Source organism: Chlamydotis macqueenii, chromosome 2, assembly GCF_036417535.1.
Source record: "Chlamydotis macqueenii isolate bChlMac1 chromosome 2, bChlMac1.mat, whole genome shotgun sequence".
Classification (NCBI taxonomy): domain Eukaryota; kingdom Metazoa; phylum Chordata; class Aves; order Otidiformes; family Otididae; genus Chlamydotis; species Chlamydotis macqueenii.
In genome coordinates this window covers 73,645,491-73,662,565 of record NC_141557.1, presented here as the reverse complement: position 1 = coordinate 73,662,565, position 17,075 = coordinate 73,645,491, and the positions used below count along the sequence as shown (strand labels likewise).

The window sequence follows — 17,075 nt, the reverse complement described above, 5'->3', positions numbered from 1 at the left end:
TGAAAAAAAATGTAGTTGTTACCTGCAAGAAACCTAGTGAGAACCTCTTGTAAAGTTAATGTTCCTTAGCACAGGTTTTAAACATTGCCAGAAGCCTAGGTTTGCCTCATTTACAAGAGCAATAAGTATTCCTACTACAATAAAGAATCACAGATTGCCAAATCAGGCCAAGTTTCTGAATTGTATACTATAATAATTAGTTCTTTATATCATTTTTTCTTGCAACACAGATTCTGATATTAATTGTTAACAAAGCAACTTTTTGTGGCTGTAACTTCCTCCCATATGTCATGGGTACAAATGTTTAAATACAAAAGAAATAAACAATTTAGACAATGTTTGGTTTCCATGGTGTTATATTATTTTTTTTCTGTAAATCATAGAACACTTTATCTTCTCTTTCCTTATTGAGTAATCAGAAAAGAGAAAGTGAGTGACCAGAGTTAAGATTTGTCACTGTATTTTTGAAATTCTCTTTTTTTTTTGAATAGTCTGTATGCCAACTAATTATAATTTAAAGTAGTAGGCAACTGCACTTCTCAATACTAGTCATCATATTACTGGAATACGAAATTGTCAGGAGTTCTGGGTCTGAAAACTAACACTGTTGAATCAGATCTGCACTGTTATGATGACTTCATTGCAAATTTTTTTTTTTTTAAATATTTGCTGGTATTGATTTTGAACTTCCATCTGAGGTAGAAAAATGTTTTCCCATTGGGAGAAGGAGAGGGGAAGAGGGAAATCCAAATCTATTTAAATAGTAGTTCTGTGTTGTTTTGTTCTTTGTCTCTTTGGAAACTACACCTTGTTGCACCAAGGTCAGGGAAAGGCAGTTCTAGTATCTGAACTCCAGAATATATCTGACCTTCTTGTAAATAAAAAAAAAAAAAAAAGAGAGAAGTTATAACTACTTAGATTTTTTTTTTTTTCAAATTAGCAGCTGAAATTATATTATGTACTTCTGAACCTTCTGCTATTCTAGAATGGGTGCGTGCATTCATTTAGTAGCTGTTTTGCTTCCCTTCTTTTAGCCAGCTTCATGTGAAACTGAGGATGATATTCAGTTTTGTGATGGCCATCATTCTTAGCATGTTTCTTGAAACAAAGTAAAAGCCAGAAACAGCTTCCTGGAAAGGTGTCCAAACCTAATTTTTGTAAAGAAGTCTTCACCACAGTTCTTTCTTAGTCACAGCTATTCCACTGAATGCTCCAGATCCTATTAGAAAAACAATACATATTCAATCATCATACTTAATATTCATTCAGTTCTTGGTGTTTATTGACAAATATATTTGTAAACACCACTTTATTTATCAGAATGTTTATCACACACAGACATTTACAGTTTTGGTCATGCTGATATTTCTTTTGTCTAACTGTTTTACTCTTTTTCTTCTCTTAAAACAAATTTTTAGGAACAGAGGCTTTTAATTGCACTCAGTAACTGCCGTTACCTGGAACGTCATACTTTCCTAAATATAGCTGAACATTTTGAGAAACATGGCTTTCAAGGTGTTGAAAAAATAACTCAAGTAAGTGAAAGCACTGAAATGAAGTATCATTGCTTGAAGGAAACAGTTTTTATTTGTTTTCCTTTCTGTGGAAATTAAGTGCAAGTGTTCAAATGGCCAAAAGTACTCTTGGGTGAGCCTTCTACAAATGAGTGGGACTCCAAGCATCAATTGGACACAAAAACAACGATGTAGTTGTATGCATTCCTAAAAGGCTTAAATAGCTGATATAGAACATGTGACCTCTTATTCAGGACTCGTGTGTTTAATGGCAAAGCTTATCAGATTTCTTAGTAAAGCTGTTTAATGTCACTACGTTTTTTTAATGCAGAGAATAAAAGATTGTTATCTCAGAAATATACTTGATAATTTCTTTCATCTGGCAATCTGCATTACTGATAGCTGTTGTTCATAAACTAGTTTAGGTTTTTTGTTGTGTGTGTTTTTTTGGTTGGTTTTTTTTGGTTTTTTTTGTTTTTTCAAAGAACGAAAATGTCAAAGTGGGCGGCAGTAGCTGTCTCATTTTCCTGCCTTTTTGTAAAGATTAATCATTTTTTATGAGAAATGTTGTGACTTAATCCTTAGGACCATAAAGCTAGTTTATTTCCAGAAACATTTGTTGGTTGGAAGTAAAATGTTATCTTTTCCAGTACAGAATACCATATTTCACGCAAACTGATGTTTCTACTATGTGGTACATCCTTAGTCCCATTCTGCCTCAATGTTGTTTGAATTTCTGTGGCTGAAGTAATTTTGAATAGCATTTAAATGAGGTCAATATGATCTGTATGATTAGTACAGTATACAAAATTATTTTGGGTATTGCTGTTCATTGCTACTGAGATAAACTGAGAGTTGAGCTAGGTACAGTTAGTGTTGTCTGTGTAAGCGAATAAGACATCCGTTTTGTGTGTATACAACACTCTGTCTTGTACAGCCACATCAAAGTATTGCCGTTAAAAGTCCAGTTGGTTTATAAATGACAAAATTTGAATGTTGAAGTTGCAGATTAATTTCAAATATATGTTAACCCTTTGAAAGAACTGACTGGTGCAGTACTGCATATATGGGACACATCAATCAGTAATACTAGCTGGGAGGATTTGGATAATTACGTGGTCATCTTAAGAGGGCGATTTTTGAACCCTTCATTGATTTTTAAGACAGACTAGAAGCTCACAGAGATTTAGAGGGCTTGTTTGATTGTTTCAGTTTTTTTGTTCTGTCACCTAAACTTCTGTGTGTTTCTTTATTTAACTATTTATTAGATAAAAAAATTGCAACAAAGATTTGACAACAATTTTGAAAAATAGAATCTGTTTATTCCTGAGAAGACCAAAGCAAAACTATACTTTTACATTCTCTTAGCTTTCTAAATTGAATTTTAAAGTGAATTCTGTAGCGTATGTTGGTAAAAACCATTTGTTGTTTGATTGAGGGTTTTTTAAAGTTGACTTTGTTAGAAGGGCAATCATTATTATCTAATATTCTGAAAATACAGAAGTCATAAAATGATAACCAAGAAAACTTCCTTACATTCTACACAATTGTTATTTCCATTTTTTTTTTTTTTTTTAGCATGCCAAATACAAAGTGACATAAATTGGCCAGACTTTACACTCTACTTTAGCACATGCCATCTTGATACATACTTATGGTACTTACCAGTAATTATATTTAATTTCTACGTAACTCTTTAAAGTGCTTCTCTGTGGAGATTCTTTAGTTGAACATTTTGTGTCATCAGTTTAGTCAATTAGCAAGTGGGGAAAAAAATTATATATCCCATAACATTAATCCTAGCTTATTGATTAAGCTTCTGAATAAAATTGTTTCCACAGTTATGATACTGAGGTAAGGCAGAGGAGTTATTAGGATAGAGGTTCAAAATTGCTGTAATACAAAAATTGAAAACTGTAGTTACAGGGAGAAAGATAATACAGTAGAAAGATAACAATGAGAGAATTGTATATTTTTATGAGCATTTAGCACACTTGGGAGTCAGGAAAATTAGTATACATAATGGAAGTTGTTGAGGACTTCTACTGTGTTGACAACCACCCCCTCACCATCCTGGGCTGAAAATAACATTCAGATGAATTGTTCATTCTTTCTTGTAATCTTTACACCAGCTGAAAAACAAGGTTACCCACCACTGTCTTAATTGTGTATTGAACTTGAAATGGGTTGAAGAGGATTCGCATGAAACAAAAAACCTGTACTGAATGTACAGATGATCTTTTGCATTGAATGACTGCACAAGAGGAAGGTGGAATTACGTAATTCTAGAACACTTTGTTAAGGACAACTGAAGCAGTTAGTTCACAGATTCTTTGAATGGGTGCATACTTGCAGGGACTTTGTGCTGGAACTTGTGCTTTATTTTTCCGCACTAGCTCAAAGCTAAATAGGTATGGCCTAAGGATAATTATTCTCCCTAATTGTAAGATACTGAAGTGAAGAATGTCTTGAAACTCATTCTGGGTTTACATTTCTGTGATCCTGTGTAAGGGGAAAAAGAGTGAGATTTCTGTACATTTTTGAGTGTGGTGTTCTTTTTCAAGTCTTGGGTGTCAACAGGCTGTCAGGTAGAAGGGAATGAAGAAGAAAATAATCTTGATTGATCTTCTGGGAGCAAATTCTCAGTGCCTCATGACAATTTTATCTTTGGGATATAGATCCTCTTGTGACAAATTAAAGGAGGTTCATCAGATAGAAAAGCAAGAAAGTGGTGGTGTTTCTGAGCACTAACTTCACCCTCCCAGCTTTCCTGAATCTGGCAGCAATTTGACCTCAATAATACCTCTGATTTCCCTTGCACTTATGAACTCATTCCTGAAGGCTTATCTATCTGCCTGTTAAGTATTGCAGTTCTCTTTTCTCTTCGCTTAACAATATAGGCATGCCAGAGGAGAACACAGTTTAGAGACATTCCTGCAGTGAAGAAGCTTCATCCCTTATTCTGCAGCTTGCAGCATTAAATCTTTAGAAAGGAATGATAAGGAGTTTCATCTTTTCTTTCTTCTGAATTCCTGGTTTGATCTAGAGCCCTGCCTTCTTCCTCACTTTTAAACCACTTTGCTTCTAGAAATTATCATCTATATATTTTTTTTTTTCCCTAATGATTGAGGAAAATGAGTACTAGTTTAAAAGCTTTACTTTGCTATTGCCTAACCTCTTACTTATAAACATAAATACATTTAAGTAAAAGTCACATGGTATTTTCAGCATATTTTATTTGCAATTAACATCCATTACCATACTAAGATACTGACTTTCTACTTCAACATTTTATGATACACATTGTGTTCCAGAATTGTTTTAGAAGCTATAGTTACAGGAGGTACCTACCTTTAATAAAAAGTCTTGTATAAAATTTAAAGTTGTTCAGATATTGTGAACAAACTGTACATATCCCTTTAGCTTGCAGTGTGGCTAAGTTTTGTGAATTACTAAAAATTGTATAGAGACCTGTTAAAGAGAAAACTTCTGCAGATGTTGGTGAGCTGCAGCTTATGCATCTCTTGTACAGATATGCCTTGAAGTAGAGTGGGGAAGTTCGTATGTACAGTTTCAGAAGACAGACTCGTAAATAAATCTGTGTTCAAATGTATTTAGAGTTTGTTTAAATCTGTTTTTCAAATATAAAGCAGATAGGGAGAAATTTTAATATTAAGATTGGTAGATCTTAAGTATTATATGAAAATCTTCATGTTTCAGGATGGAAATTGTTATGGACATATTTTAACGCATTGACAAAATTCAGTTGTTTACTTGGTGCAAGATCAAGACCTCCTGACATGCAGGAAAAAAAAAAATCATACCATTAGACAATTATAGAGTGATCTGCCTGCTTCAGCATTCCTTGAGCTTTTCCCCAAAAATGTCTGTTGCTGAGCACAATCAGAAAAAAAATTTAAAGAATTATACTGGGTAGGATGGACAGATAATATAGAAGTTGCTAGATTTTTATATATGTAATTATGAACTGAAATGTGTAAGTAATTGCTGTTCTTTACTGAAAATTATAGAAGACATGAGGTAATTTTTGGGGGTATGTGATTTAATTCTTGTAATTAATGACTGTTTATTATATTCTTTCTTTTTTGTGTTGTTTTGGTTTTTTTAGGTTAGTATGGAATCCTTGAAAGAGCTGGATCAAAGACTGTTTGAAATGTACATTGAATTCAAGGCAGATCCGATAGTTGGGTCATTAGAACCTGGCATTTATGCAGGATATTTTGATTGGAAAGATTGTCTTGTTCCAGCAGGTAAATATCTGCTTATTAAACTCTGAAATTATTTTAACAGTGATTGATAGGAGCTAAAATATACTGTACATTTAAAAACTTTTTTCTAGTCTATGTTTTTAACTTTTGACAAGTTCTTATTATAAGTTCTTTCTCACAGACTTTATTTAATTCCTAAATCATTTTTCAAATACCCCCAAATGATTAAAGCAGCTTTTATCATTCATAATCTCTTTAATACTTGTTTTTTGTGATTATTTTGCTTCATTGCTTATATATAATAGAAAGAATTATAAAAGACATCTTTGCTATTTTCTTATGAAATTCATTGAGATTGTTTGGGATTTTTTCCAAAGAATCTGGCTACTTTTGTAATAGATGTAATTACAGTTCTGAAAAGGTAAAATTATGAGAAAATGCATACTATTACAGTAGTTCAGCAAAGAATGTTAAACCATCGAAGAGGGGCAGGATTACAGTATTTAGAACGACTGAGATGTTAGTCATTATTTAGGTGCTTTAAGAGCCTCTGTCTTAATGAAGCGTAACATAAATTACTTTTACTTTTTTTTTTTGCGTAGTAAATAATGTGCACATCTTAACATTTAGAACCTTTGAACATCTAATTTGTCATACCTAAAACTAGTGTATCTAAATCACTTACCACATGAATGCCTGGTTAATACCAAGTAGAAATTAGTTGCAGTAACATAGTACATGGCATGTTGAAGATGATCTTGTGTTAATTTTCAGTATATCCATAATTGACATGACAATTTGTACTTTCTTATTTTGATTGTTTCATAGAGTTGTATATGGCAAACTTCATAGAAATTTTGTGGTACTTTAAAATTTGATAGGGGGTAATTACAAGAAGCACGCTTGTAATCTGTGAACCTGCAGTGCTTACTCGCTGGCCCTTAAAAACACAAAGATTTCAGGGTTTATTACTTTAAAGAAAAGTGTCTCTTCTATCTTTTGTTACAGCTTTTGTGCTCAGAATATATGCTTTAATACAGTTCACAGCAGAAATAATTTAGATTCTAATCTTGCATGTTCAAATTTCTATCTGAATAATACATAACTTACCATGTTTGAAGTATGGTTTTACTTGGCATGTTTGCATTCCCATCAGCTAACAAAGAGAAGCTGTTGTGTCAGCTTTTTATATGCTTATTTCTTGATCTAGTGCATTGGGATCTACTTACTAGACTCTCGTTGCTTTTAGGATTATTGTGTACTATTTTTTCATTTAAAGGGAGTATTGAATTTCTGTTAGAGATGTGCCTTGGTCTGCTTGTTGTCCAATTTGTTGATGGTTTTACGTACTTTCTCTGTAACTTTTTGGCAAAAATCAAAGTCAAGATGGTGAATATTGGAGACTCCTCTTCAGGGTTACATATCATAGTGTTGGTCAAGAGGTGATAATTTGAAGTAGTAGAAAAGTTGTTTGGGTTTTTTTTTGTTAATCTCCAAGCTAGACATGTTAAGAAGGAACACATAGTCACTTCTTCCATGCTTGTCCACCTTGATGAACTATCTTTCTGATGGATAAATTCTGTCAAATGTACCGTGTTGAGTATTGGTATAAAAGAGTATTAAGTACCTTCAGTTTGTTTGTTTACAGCAACAGTTAGTTGACCCTGAAAATATTTGGTGCTCTGAAGGTAAAATTAGTAAGTGACTGAGAAAGCCTCCCTCTTGGAGAAGGTAGATGAACTTTGTTATTGAAAAGGACCAAAAACAATGCTGGTAGAAAATAAGGTAACTGCAAGAGAGGAGGCAGACTGGAATGAACAGCTTGTGATAAAGGCTGGTACCAAACGAGAAAAGAAGGTAGAACGAAGCAGGAAACCAGGACTGGATTAGCAAGTAGAAACCTAAACTAGGGTAGGATTTACAAACAGAATTAAAACAGAAATGAGGGTGATTATACAAACAAGAGACAGACTTGAAGTGCAAATAGAAGTGCAGAGAGTTCTGATAGTCACTGGATCAGTGAGCTTACCAGAAGCTGCAGTGTAATTGAAGAAATCCCCTCAGTCTTGCACTGTTGTCCTCTGGACGTGACAGACTATTAATGTTACTGACCACTTTCTTTGCACAGCTGGCAGAAGATATGTATCTATTTCTATATAGTAACACTGCAGGTAATACTACGTGCTATATATAGGCAGTACCACTGAGTAACAATGGCCTAAATGTTTTACCTTGCCAATGCCATCAACGTTGGGTTTTTTTAGAATCAAGGCTACAAAAGTCAAGATCTACAACATCAGCCAAATGACTGATATCCATATAAATCTACTGTAAAGAAGTTACATGTATGCATTACCAGTTCTGTTGCTGAGCAGTATAGACTGAGTAGGAGAAATTTCTGGTTTCCATTCTGTTTTTTTTGTTTGCTTTCTTTTCAATGTCAGTAAAAATTATGGGGACAAGTACTTCCTTGCATCAGATAATTCATGGGGAAATAGAAGGTAAAATAGAAGAATGAGAAGAACTGTAATAAATGAACAGTTATGAAGAAATTAGAAAGAAATTAAGAATCCTGCCTTTTGAGCAAGCTTTGAAAAATACATAATATTAACATTTTGTACTATGTTTCTGTCAGTGTGGAAAAAGCATATGCCTTGCTCTCTTAGGCAATTGTCCTGTAATTAGCAGGTATTTACTTATACGTATGGTTTTTGTTACTGTTTTAAATGTAACAAAGGTCAAATTGTTTACATGGACCAAATTTTAATTTAGCCTATGTGGTAAAACTTTTATTGTTTAGTTTTTCAACATCCATGCTCTTTTTCAGTATGAAAGTTTTGAATGTCAGAAAATTTGTGCAGTGTAATTATACATTTTCCCCTTTATTTTGATCTAAGGTGTGACTGCTAGTGTTAGAAGGCATTAGATTTATTGTTAATAAATAACTTTCATTTAAATTTTCATTTTAATTTCAATGTCAACTTCTGAGCCTTTACAGCAAAGACTTCAATTCTAACATGCAGCAACAATGAAATCTAGTGTGATTCTATTTTCTTGTTTGAAACATTGTTCTAATTTAATCTACAGTATTAACAGAAATAAAAGAGATGAAAGGAATAATGAGAAACATACGGTTAAACAGTTTTGAGATTTTTTTTTTTTTTTCCATATACTGGTCAATCTAGTAGTTCAGCATCCAAGGTTTTTGTTCGTGTTCATTATTCTCTCTTTTAGTAGTAGGTTGTGTTTTGTTGAGGTTTTTTAATTCTATTTTAAATGGATATATTTTGTGGTAGTCACCTGACAAAATTAGTCTCTGGATCTCTTGGATTCCAAGCCTATAGTCTTTTGGAGAGTGAACAAGGTGGTTGTGCTACTCTGAATTTAGATAGCAAAGATTTAAAGTTTGTGCAGTACAAGTACAGTACTGTGGGAGACAGTGTCAGAGCCTTTACTAAAGTCCAGGTGGATCACATCCACAGCCTTCCTGTCATCCACTAGGCAGGTCACCTGGACATAGAAGGAGATCAGGTTGGTCAAGCAGGACTTGACTTTCATGAACCCATGCTGGCTGGGCCTGAACCCATGGTTGTCCTGCACATGCCTGGTGAGCGCACTCAAGATGAGCTCTTCCATAATCTTCCCTGGTACTAAGGTCAGGCTGACAGGCCTGTACTTCCCTGGATCCTCCTTCTGGCCCTTCTTGTAGATGGGCGTCATGTTGGGAAGTCATCTGGGACATCCCCTGTTAACCAGGACTGCTGATCAATGGTGGAGAGTGGCTTAGCAAGCTCCTCCTCCACCAGCTCCCTCGGTACTCTTGGGTGGATCCCATCTGGTCTCATAGACTTGTGCCTGTCCGAGTGGTGTAGCAGGTCGTTAACTGCTTCCTTCTGGATTATTGGGGGTTTATTCTGCTCTCCATCCCTGTCTTCCAGCTAAGGGGGCTGAATAGCCTGGGAATAACTAGTGTGGCTCTTAAAGACTGAGACAAAGAAGACATTAAGTACCTCAGCCTTTTCCTTATTCCTGGTGGCAATGTTTCCCCCCACATCCAATAAAGGATGGAGTTTCTCCTTAGCTCTCTTTTTGTTGTTAATGTGTTTGTAAAAACATTTTTCGTTATCTCTTTACAACAGTGGCCAGATTGAGTTGCTCTCTGCGTGATCTGTACTCTTCTTGAGTTGCCTGCCCCTTGTTCTGGGAATGGTAAACTCTTTTTTTTTTTTTTTTTTTTTCCTGAATCCCAGCTAAAGCTCGCTGTTCAGCCAGTCTGGTCGTCTTCCCCACCAGTTCATCTTATGACACATGGGGACAGCCTGTTCCTACACCTTTAAGACTTCCTTCTTGAGGAATGTCCAGCCTTCCTGAACGCCTTTGCCCTTCAGGACTGTCTCCCAAGGGACTCTGTCAACCAGTGTCCTGAACAGGCCAAAGTCTGCCCATCAGAAGAGGGCAAACTCCCAGCAGGATGTCCACCTTATTGGCCTTCCCCCTCATCCATACCCGTAAGCACCCAACCTTATCATCACAATTGTTGAGCTCTGTACCGTCGAAATAATCCCTAACATACAGAGCCACCCCACCGCCTCTCCTTCCTTTCCTATCCCTTCTGAAGAGCTTACAGCCATCTGTTGCAGCACTCCAGTCATGACAGTCATCCCACCATGTTTCTGTGGTGGCGACTAAGTCATAGCTATCCTGCTGCACAGTGGTTCCCAACTCCTCCTGTTTGTTGCCCATGTTGTGTGCGTTGGTGTAGATGCACTTGAGTTGGACTGTAGATTTCACCCCCAAAATTGGCATGCCACCCTCAGACTCATCTCTAGTGAGCCTGGTTATATCCCTTTCCCCCTTCAAACCTACCAAGTTATGAAAAAGAATCCTTTTCCCTCTTTGAGGTAGCTGAACTCTATCTAAACAACATAAATTTACGACTGTGGTAAGTGAGGATTTGTTTACCACACAAAAAGTGGGTGTTGGTTTATTTTTTCTGAGGAATTCAGATATGATGATCTCTTCTCATAAATTATTTTTGAAAGGCTGGCTGCTGTGCAGCCTAGCCAATGTTCACTCAAAGTTCACAGCAAACAGAGTTGCAGGGGCTAGCGTAGGTCTTTAAAAATCTCTATCTACTGTGTTTCACTGGTCTTGTCAGATATTGGGGGAGGTGTAGTATTTAAAACTTCACATTACATTGAAAGTGTCAGGTGATTTCGCACTTTCAACTGAAATTTGATAGGTTGTGGTTTTTAGATTTTCATTCTGTACTTGGCATAAATTGAATATAGTAGAGTTAGATCTTAATTTCTTCTTACTTGGCATGTTAAGGGAGCATTGTGTAAAACATTTCAAATATATCAAATGCCACTTTTACAGTAAAAGATTAAGTGCGTCAGATCTGCTAAATCAGATTTGATGTACTTGTCACATCTCTTATCTATTATTTGTCTAATTTAAAAATCTAATAAAAAAAACTTCTGCTGGCAATAGCCTGATGAAAAGGTACTCAACAGTTAAAAATGAAATATCAAAAGGCCTATTTAATTTGTAGTTACACAGCAGCATACTTGTCAACCCTAACTTTTCTCCTTTTGTTTAATTTGGGGCACCAGCGCCCTGCTTACATGAAAAATGACAAGTGCATTTACATCTTTAAAACATTTGGATATAGTAGAAATCTTTTTCTTTTTTCTTTTTTTAATATAAATAGGCAATTACTTTTTGACTGAAATGTGCAAAATAGTTTGGTTTGAAAGCTCGGTAACCCTTTAGATTTCTTCTAACACTTCAAATACATGGCTTCAGAGTTATCTTACTAAATGTAGATGATTTTGAACTCAAACTGATCTCCAACTATTGAGGTCCTGTGTTTAGGAGGTGGTTTTTTTTGTCACAAAATGCCAGTTGCTTAACTGGTCATGACACAGTCACAGATATATTCCACTGCTAGCAATTGGAGCAGGACGGTGATTTTTTTTGTTGTTTTTTGGTTTTTTTTTGTTTTTGTTTGTTTGGTTGTTTTTTTTTTCTGGCAGGTAAGTATGAAGTAAAAAAGTATTGCACAAAAGGGTATCACCACTTGAAGAAAGAGCTCTGTATCTGTGCTGGTGTGTTGTGTCTTTGTGGAGAAACCTTTTGGAAAACCGGAGTGTTCTTATACAGAGTGCTCTTTAAGTACTCCAGTTAAAATGTGCTGTTCTTCATTCAAACTAACTGCACTTGCAACATACATTAGTAAATTGATATTTTGTCATTACAGTAAGGAAATATTAACTATGTTCTGTATCAACAATCGAATTTTTATTAAGATGAGTTGAATTCAGCATCTTTAAATGACCTGTTCAACCAGCAAGTGTAACAATCCATGTGTTCATGACTGCAGTTCTTGCATTTGGTTTACTACACTTAATGCTTCACAGAGTAGAATCATGTACTAAAATGTGGAAGTCAGGGGTTATCATATTGTAGCCTTTCAATTAATTTTGTAAAAAAAAAATTAATTTGCACAAATTTCGCTGCATGTTTCAAAATACCTTAATTTGTGTAACTTCATTTTAACCTCAGATTTTTCTTCAATTTCACTTTCAGATATTCAAGTTTCATTACATTTCTCACTTCTGACAACAGTGAGATTTCTTTAACATATTACATTGGTGTCCGAATTATAAATATTAAGGATCATTCTAGCTGGTGAAATGGAATGGACATTGTACCCTCTTGATCTTTGGAAACAGTTGCAAAAGATGAGAACAGGAGAAGGAAATGTTTCTCCAGCTTCCTGTAGTTTCTGCCAACAATTATCTTTAATTTCTGGCTATAATAGAAATCCAAGTAGAAGCTGTCCCGGAGAGCCATTGCGTTTTCCAGTCCTTGCCTGCCACATACTGAGTTGCGCTTCCGTGTAGACTTTATTAGATATCTTCTTGTGCTTCCACACACTTCTTTCGTGCAAGATTTTTCTGCTCATGATTTTGAACCTAGTTTCTTGTTGGCTGGTCTCAGCAGACTATAGACTTCACATGTGCAAGCACGCAGTAGAAGTTCATCTGCAACTGAGCTACTTTATTTCTTATACTTCCTCTTGCTTTGCACGTGACTGCTTTCACTCACAGTTCTGCTTTATAGCACTCTCTTCTATTAAGCCTACCATTAGTTGTTTACTAGATTGTCATCCCTATCTCTCCCAGCTTCTCTTTGGCTTTACCTGTCAAACCTCTTCCTGCAATACATGTGGCATTTCTGTCTATGCTTTGCTAAAGACTATTTAACTCCAGGAATTAAGCTCCAAGCATTTTATCTTCAGTATTTTTCATTAAAAGTTGGAAAACCTACATTATTCTCAAACTGCAAAATTAAGTGGTCAGCAAATTGCCTATTTAAAGCAGGGTCTCTTTTAAAAAAGGGAAATAATATAAGGAAAACTTTCTCATATGAGAATTTTGAAGACCTAAGACAGGCTTCATTTATATTGCTTGAGAGCTGGAAAGAGCATGAGTGCAAAAGCCTTGTATCTCTAAATAGAAGTCTTCCTATGATTCTTTGGTCAGACTGTATTCTAGTCTTTTTGTAGTTTCTGAATTGTGTCTGTTCACGTAGCCTTTCTAACTGATGGTATTAGAAGTCACTCTGATACCTAAATGAGAAGATAGTTATTGCAACTCAAGAGGATGTACTTATCAGCAATGTCTGACAACTCAGAAGTCTTTTGTTGTCTAAGCCGTGGTAAGAAGTTGTACCATACTTGTCTCCGGTTTGGTCTTTCAAAGGCCAGTTTGATCTCTACCTGGCAAACTTGTCATCAGTTCAGTGTTTTCTAGTTCATGTAGTGCTAGTTTGCAGTCCATCTCTGAGTGGACATATGTTAATGTCAGCAAAGGAAACCTAAATATTTCTTAGACCCTCAGGCACGGTCTTTGAGAAACACTTAAGCTATTTTAATATTATTTACTATTTTTATGACTGTCTTTGAAAATAGCATCTGATCTCTGCATTGCTCAAAGCAGAAAATTAATCGGGGATTGGAATCAATGCGTAGAGGAGAAAGGGCAAGTATCATTTTTTTCCTCTTCCAGCAACCCTAATTACATGCATGAATGAGGGGACATCCACACAAGTTTTGTACTGCCCCAACCCCTTCAATAAAACATAAGTAGTAATAGATCATGTTATCAGCAGAACAATACTCAGTGGTCTAACTTGTTGGCATAGTGAACGCTTTTATGTTTACTTTGCATTTGATAGGCACAAATGGCATCCTAATATTTACTGTTTGGTTTACTGATTACTTTGGGTGCCCCAATGTTACTAGAATGAGGCAGGAAACAATTTTGGAGCACTGGCAGGTTGGATTTGCAGGTTGGATAAATGAGCAGGAATGGATGGATGGAAGTTTGGGAGAGTAACTCAGTGGTACTTCAGATGTTTTTGGGAGCCAGAACTGAAAATGAGGGAGATGAGGGAGGTGCAATAAGGTAATAGAATAAAAAGACAAAATCTTAGAACTCCAAGTCAATAGTTGCTATTACTATTGTTTGTTTTTATTTGATTACTAGTTTGATTCTAAGGAAAAAAAAAATAAAACCTTGGTTTTGAATGAGGTGTTTGACTGCTCCTTCAGTCATTACCCTTGGAAACTAGATTTTTATTGTCTTGGTAATGCTCAAGGTAATTTCTGCAGCCATCTTTAACAAACTGAGGTGTAATGAAACGAGAGAGTGGGGAAAGTAAGTCACATGAAAAGTAAAACTACCTATGTCCCAAACTGTGGTATCGAGTCTGTCTCAGACTCTTTAGGCTTTTTAGCTTGGGCCTGTTCTCTTCCTGCAAAGATTTATTTCCACAAGTGTGCTCACTGTTGATGCTTTGCTATTTCTCATGTAATATCCAGTTGTGTAGTGTTTGCTGCTGAAGGAACTTGGAATTGCTCTCTTTGTGGACCCAGAACTGTTTTAAAGTCCCTTTAGCAGTCTCTGGGCAGATTCCAAAAGCATTCCTGCTTGCACTGCTGTTGCATGGCTGTCAATTAGTGTATGAGTCTTGGCCTTCTGTATTGACAGAACTGATTTTTTACTACAGAACATTATCTGCTGAGAGATTAAATGTATTCTCAGGGTTATCTCTTTTATTTTATTTTATATTTAAATGTATTTGCTCACTTGGAATAGTTGCATTTTTCACGTTGTATTGGCTAATGCATACAATTACATTTCCTGCTTTGACATTGTCAGTGCTGCAGACAAGATCCTGTGGAAATCCAGGCATCCATGTTAAAAGTTGAGTTCAAGGCAAACCGATATGCTGTAGAAACTGTGGAACTTTAAACTGGGGAAGAGTTTATCATACTAAGGTCATAGTCACAGTTTCAGAAGACAGTGTGCATGGGAGCACTGTGAGGTCAAGAAGCATTTACAGATCATGATTAATATTTGGGAAACTTTAGTGTGATGTGGTGTTACCTACTCATAGGTGACGGTGGCTCTCATTTCAGGCAAATGGTTGATCTGTAGTAGAGTTTGCTGCTGTTTGTAGCCAAGTCATAGTCTCAAATTATAAATGATCAGAGTTTGAGTGTGATATTTAAATTGGAAGTCCCAAGTTAAAACTTTGCTCTTGTTCTAAGTAAACTCAACTGTATGAAAATTTCCTGACTTATCTGTGCAGGGAGCTGCCTATATGGTTCCTTTATTTGGCACTGTTGTACTTGGAGAATGGTTTTGTCTTGTTAACCTTTAGCATGTAGGTAGTGGTTAGAAACAAGCCATAACAGTGTGTGTTCTCACCTGGTAAAGGTGCTTAGTGTCTTGCAGTGGATTCTTCAAGAGCCATACAAAATACAGTGTTACAGTACCGCCTGTACCACCTGTGCAGATGCAGAGAATAATCTTAAAATACCTGGGGTTTGCCCCAGACAACTCAGCAGTCCAAAAGCCTTGATGCCGTTAGTAAACCCGCTGGTCAGCTCACGTTCTTCATTATGGTTTGATATGTTGCATAAGGGGTTTATGGTCAAGCATAAAACAATACTGAATTCCAGATGAAAGTGGAGTGATAAAAACATTTATTTTCTGATCCCTGAATGCGTGCAATGGTTAAGGATGTTGTAGTTACTAACACTTTAAATCCACTGATGAAAATACAGCCTCCAAGATGCACCTTTGCCACTGGACAGCTAAACTAGCAGAGTGGGAAAATAGCTATCTCCTCAATGCTTCAGTAACACTTTCTGCCCAGGGGTGGGTGTGTGTGTGTTTTGAAGTTGAAAATTTTAGCATAACAAAAAGTCTAGCTTTCTATACAAAATGTCTATACAAAATTCAGCCTGGAGCATATTCTCTCTGTAGCCAAGTTATCAAGCCCTTGAACTCTTACTTTTTAAGTGGGAAAATATGATAGACTTCTAACAGCACAGCAGATCCATTGTAATAAAAAGCATTTCATTAGCTTAAAATTTCTTTGCACAACAAATAGCAATTTAAGTTTAATGAAACACTTGAACTTTATTGATGTGTGGATGAAATTATAGTGTTGGACTTGTTCAGTGGTTGAAGTAATCCAAAATTATTAAAAGCTTTTACTTTGAACTGTGAAAAATCTTAAGCTTTCCAGTTTATTGTGGGTCACTCCTGAGTCCAGATAACTTCCAAATGTTAATTTTGGACTTGAACGATTTTTAAGGATCTATTGTTTAGGTCATGCAAAGACATTCTTCATTTCAAATCCATGCCCTTTTCAAAATGCTGTAGGGATTCAGTGAAACTTGGAAGTGAAAAACTATGAAATAGTAACATGGGAAGCCAGTGCGAGTTCTCACCTTCACTGTAATAAACAGGACAAATACATGGTCTTACTGAATGCTGTATATGCCTTGCAACAATTTTTATCTCATTTTTTCTTTTTCCTAGCAGAGTAGAGGGCAGTAAGGTTTTGTGGTTGGTTTATTTCTGTATTTATTTATTTTGATACGATTATTGGCTTATTTATTTGGAGGTTTTTTATTTGTTGGTTTTGTTTTGTTTTGTTTTTACTGCAATAACATCTCTAAAAGCTGCTGTGGTCTGGTTCCAACTCGCTGCTTATTTAGACAAGTAAATAATATTCTACATGAAATTCAGTTTATGGCGGTTTTTTTACATAAATATAAGGTATACTCTTGTGAGTAGTTATTACTGATTTGCTGATCTATGTGCATTTGACTGCAGTACCTGGTGCAGTTTTAAGTACGTACATTGGCAGAAGTAGGGACTGACTGAAAGTCAAAACAATGACTACTTCTTCAAGGTCATCGCAGCTACCAAGTCTGTGAAAAAGAAACTAGATTTTACCATAGAAC

At 35.7% G+C, this 17,075-nt stretch overlaps 1 protein-coding gene across 3 annotated transcripts in view; it reads left to right on the top strand.

The window, feature by feature from the left end:
* EXOC2 (exocyst complex component 2) overlaps positions 1-17,075 on the top strand; it is a 135,433-nt gene that overhangs the window by 92,656 nt on the left and 25,702 nt on the right. For all 3 annotated transcript variants that reach the window (XM_086740286.1, XM_086740287.1, XM_086740285.1), the window contains 2 exons: positions 1,419-1,535; positions 5,644-5,785. In XM_086740286.1, the coding sequence (XP_086596412.1) occupies positions 1,419-1,535; positions 5,644-5,785 (259 nt within the window). The remainder of the gene's footprint in view (positions 1-1,418; positions 1,536-5,643; positions 5,786-17,075) is intronic.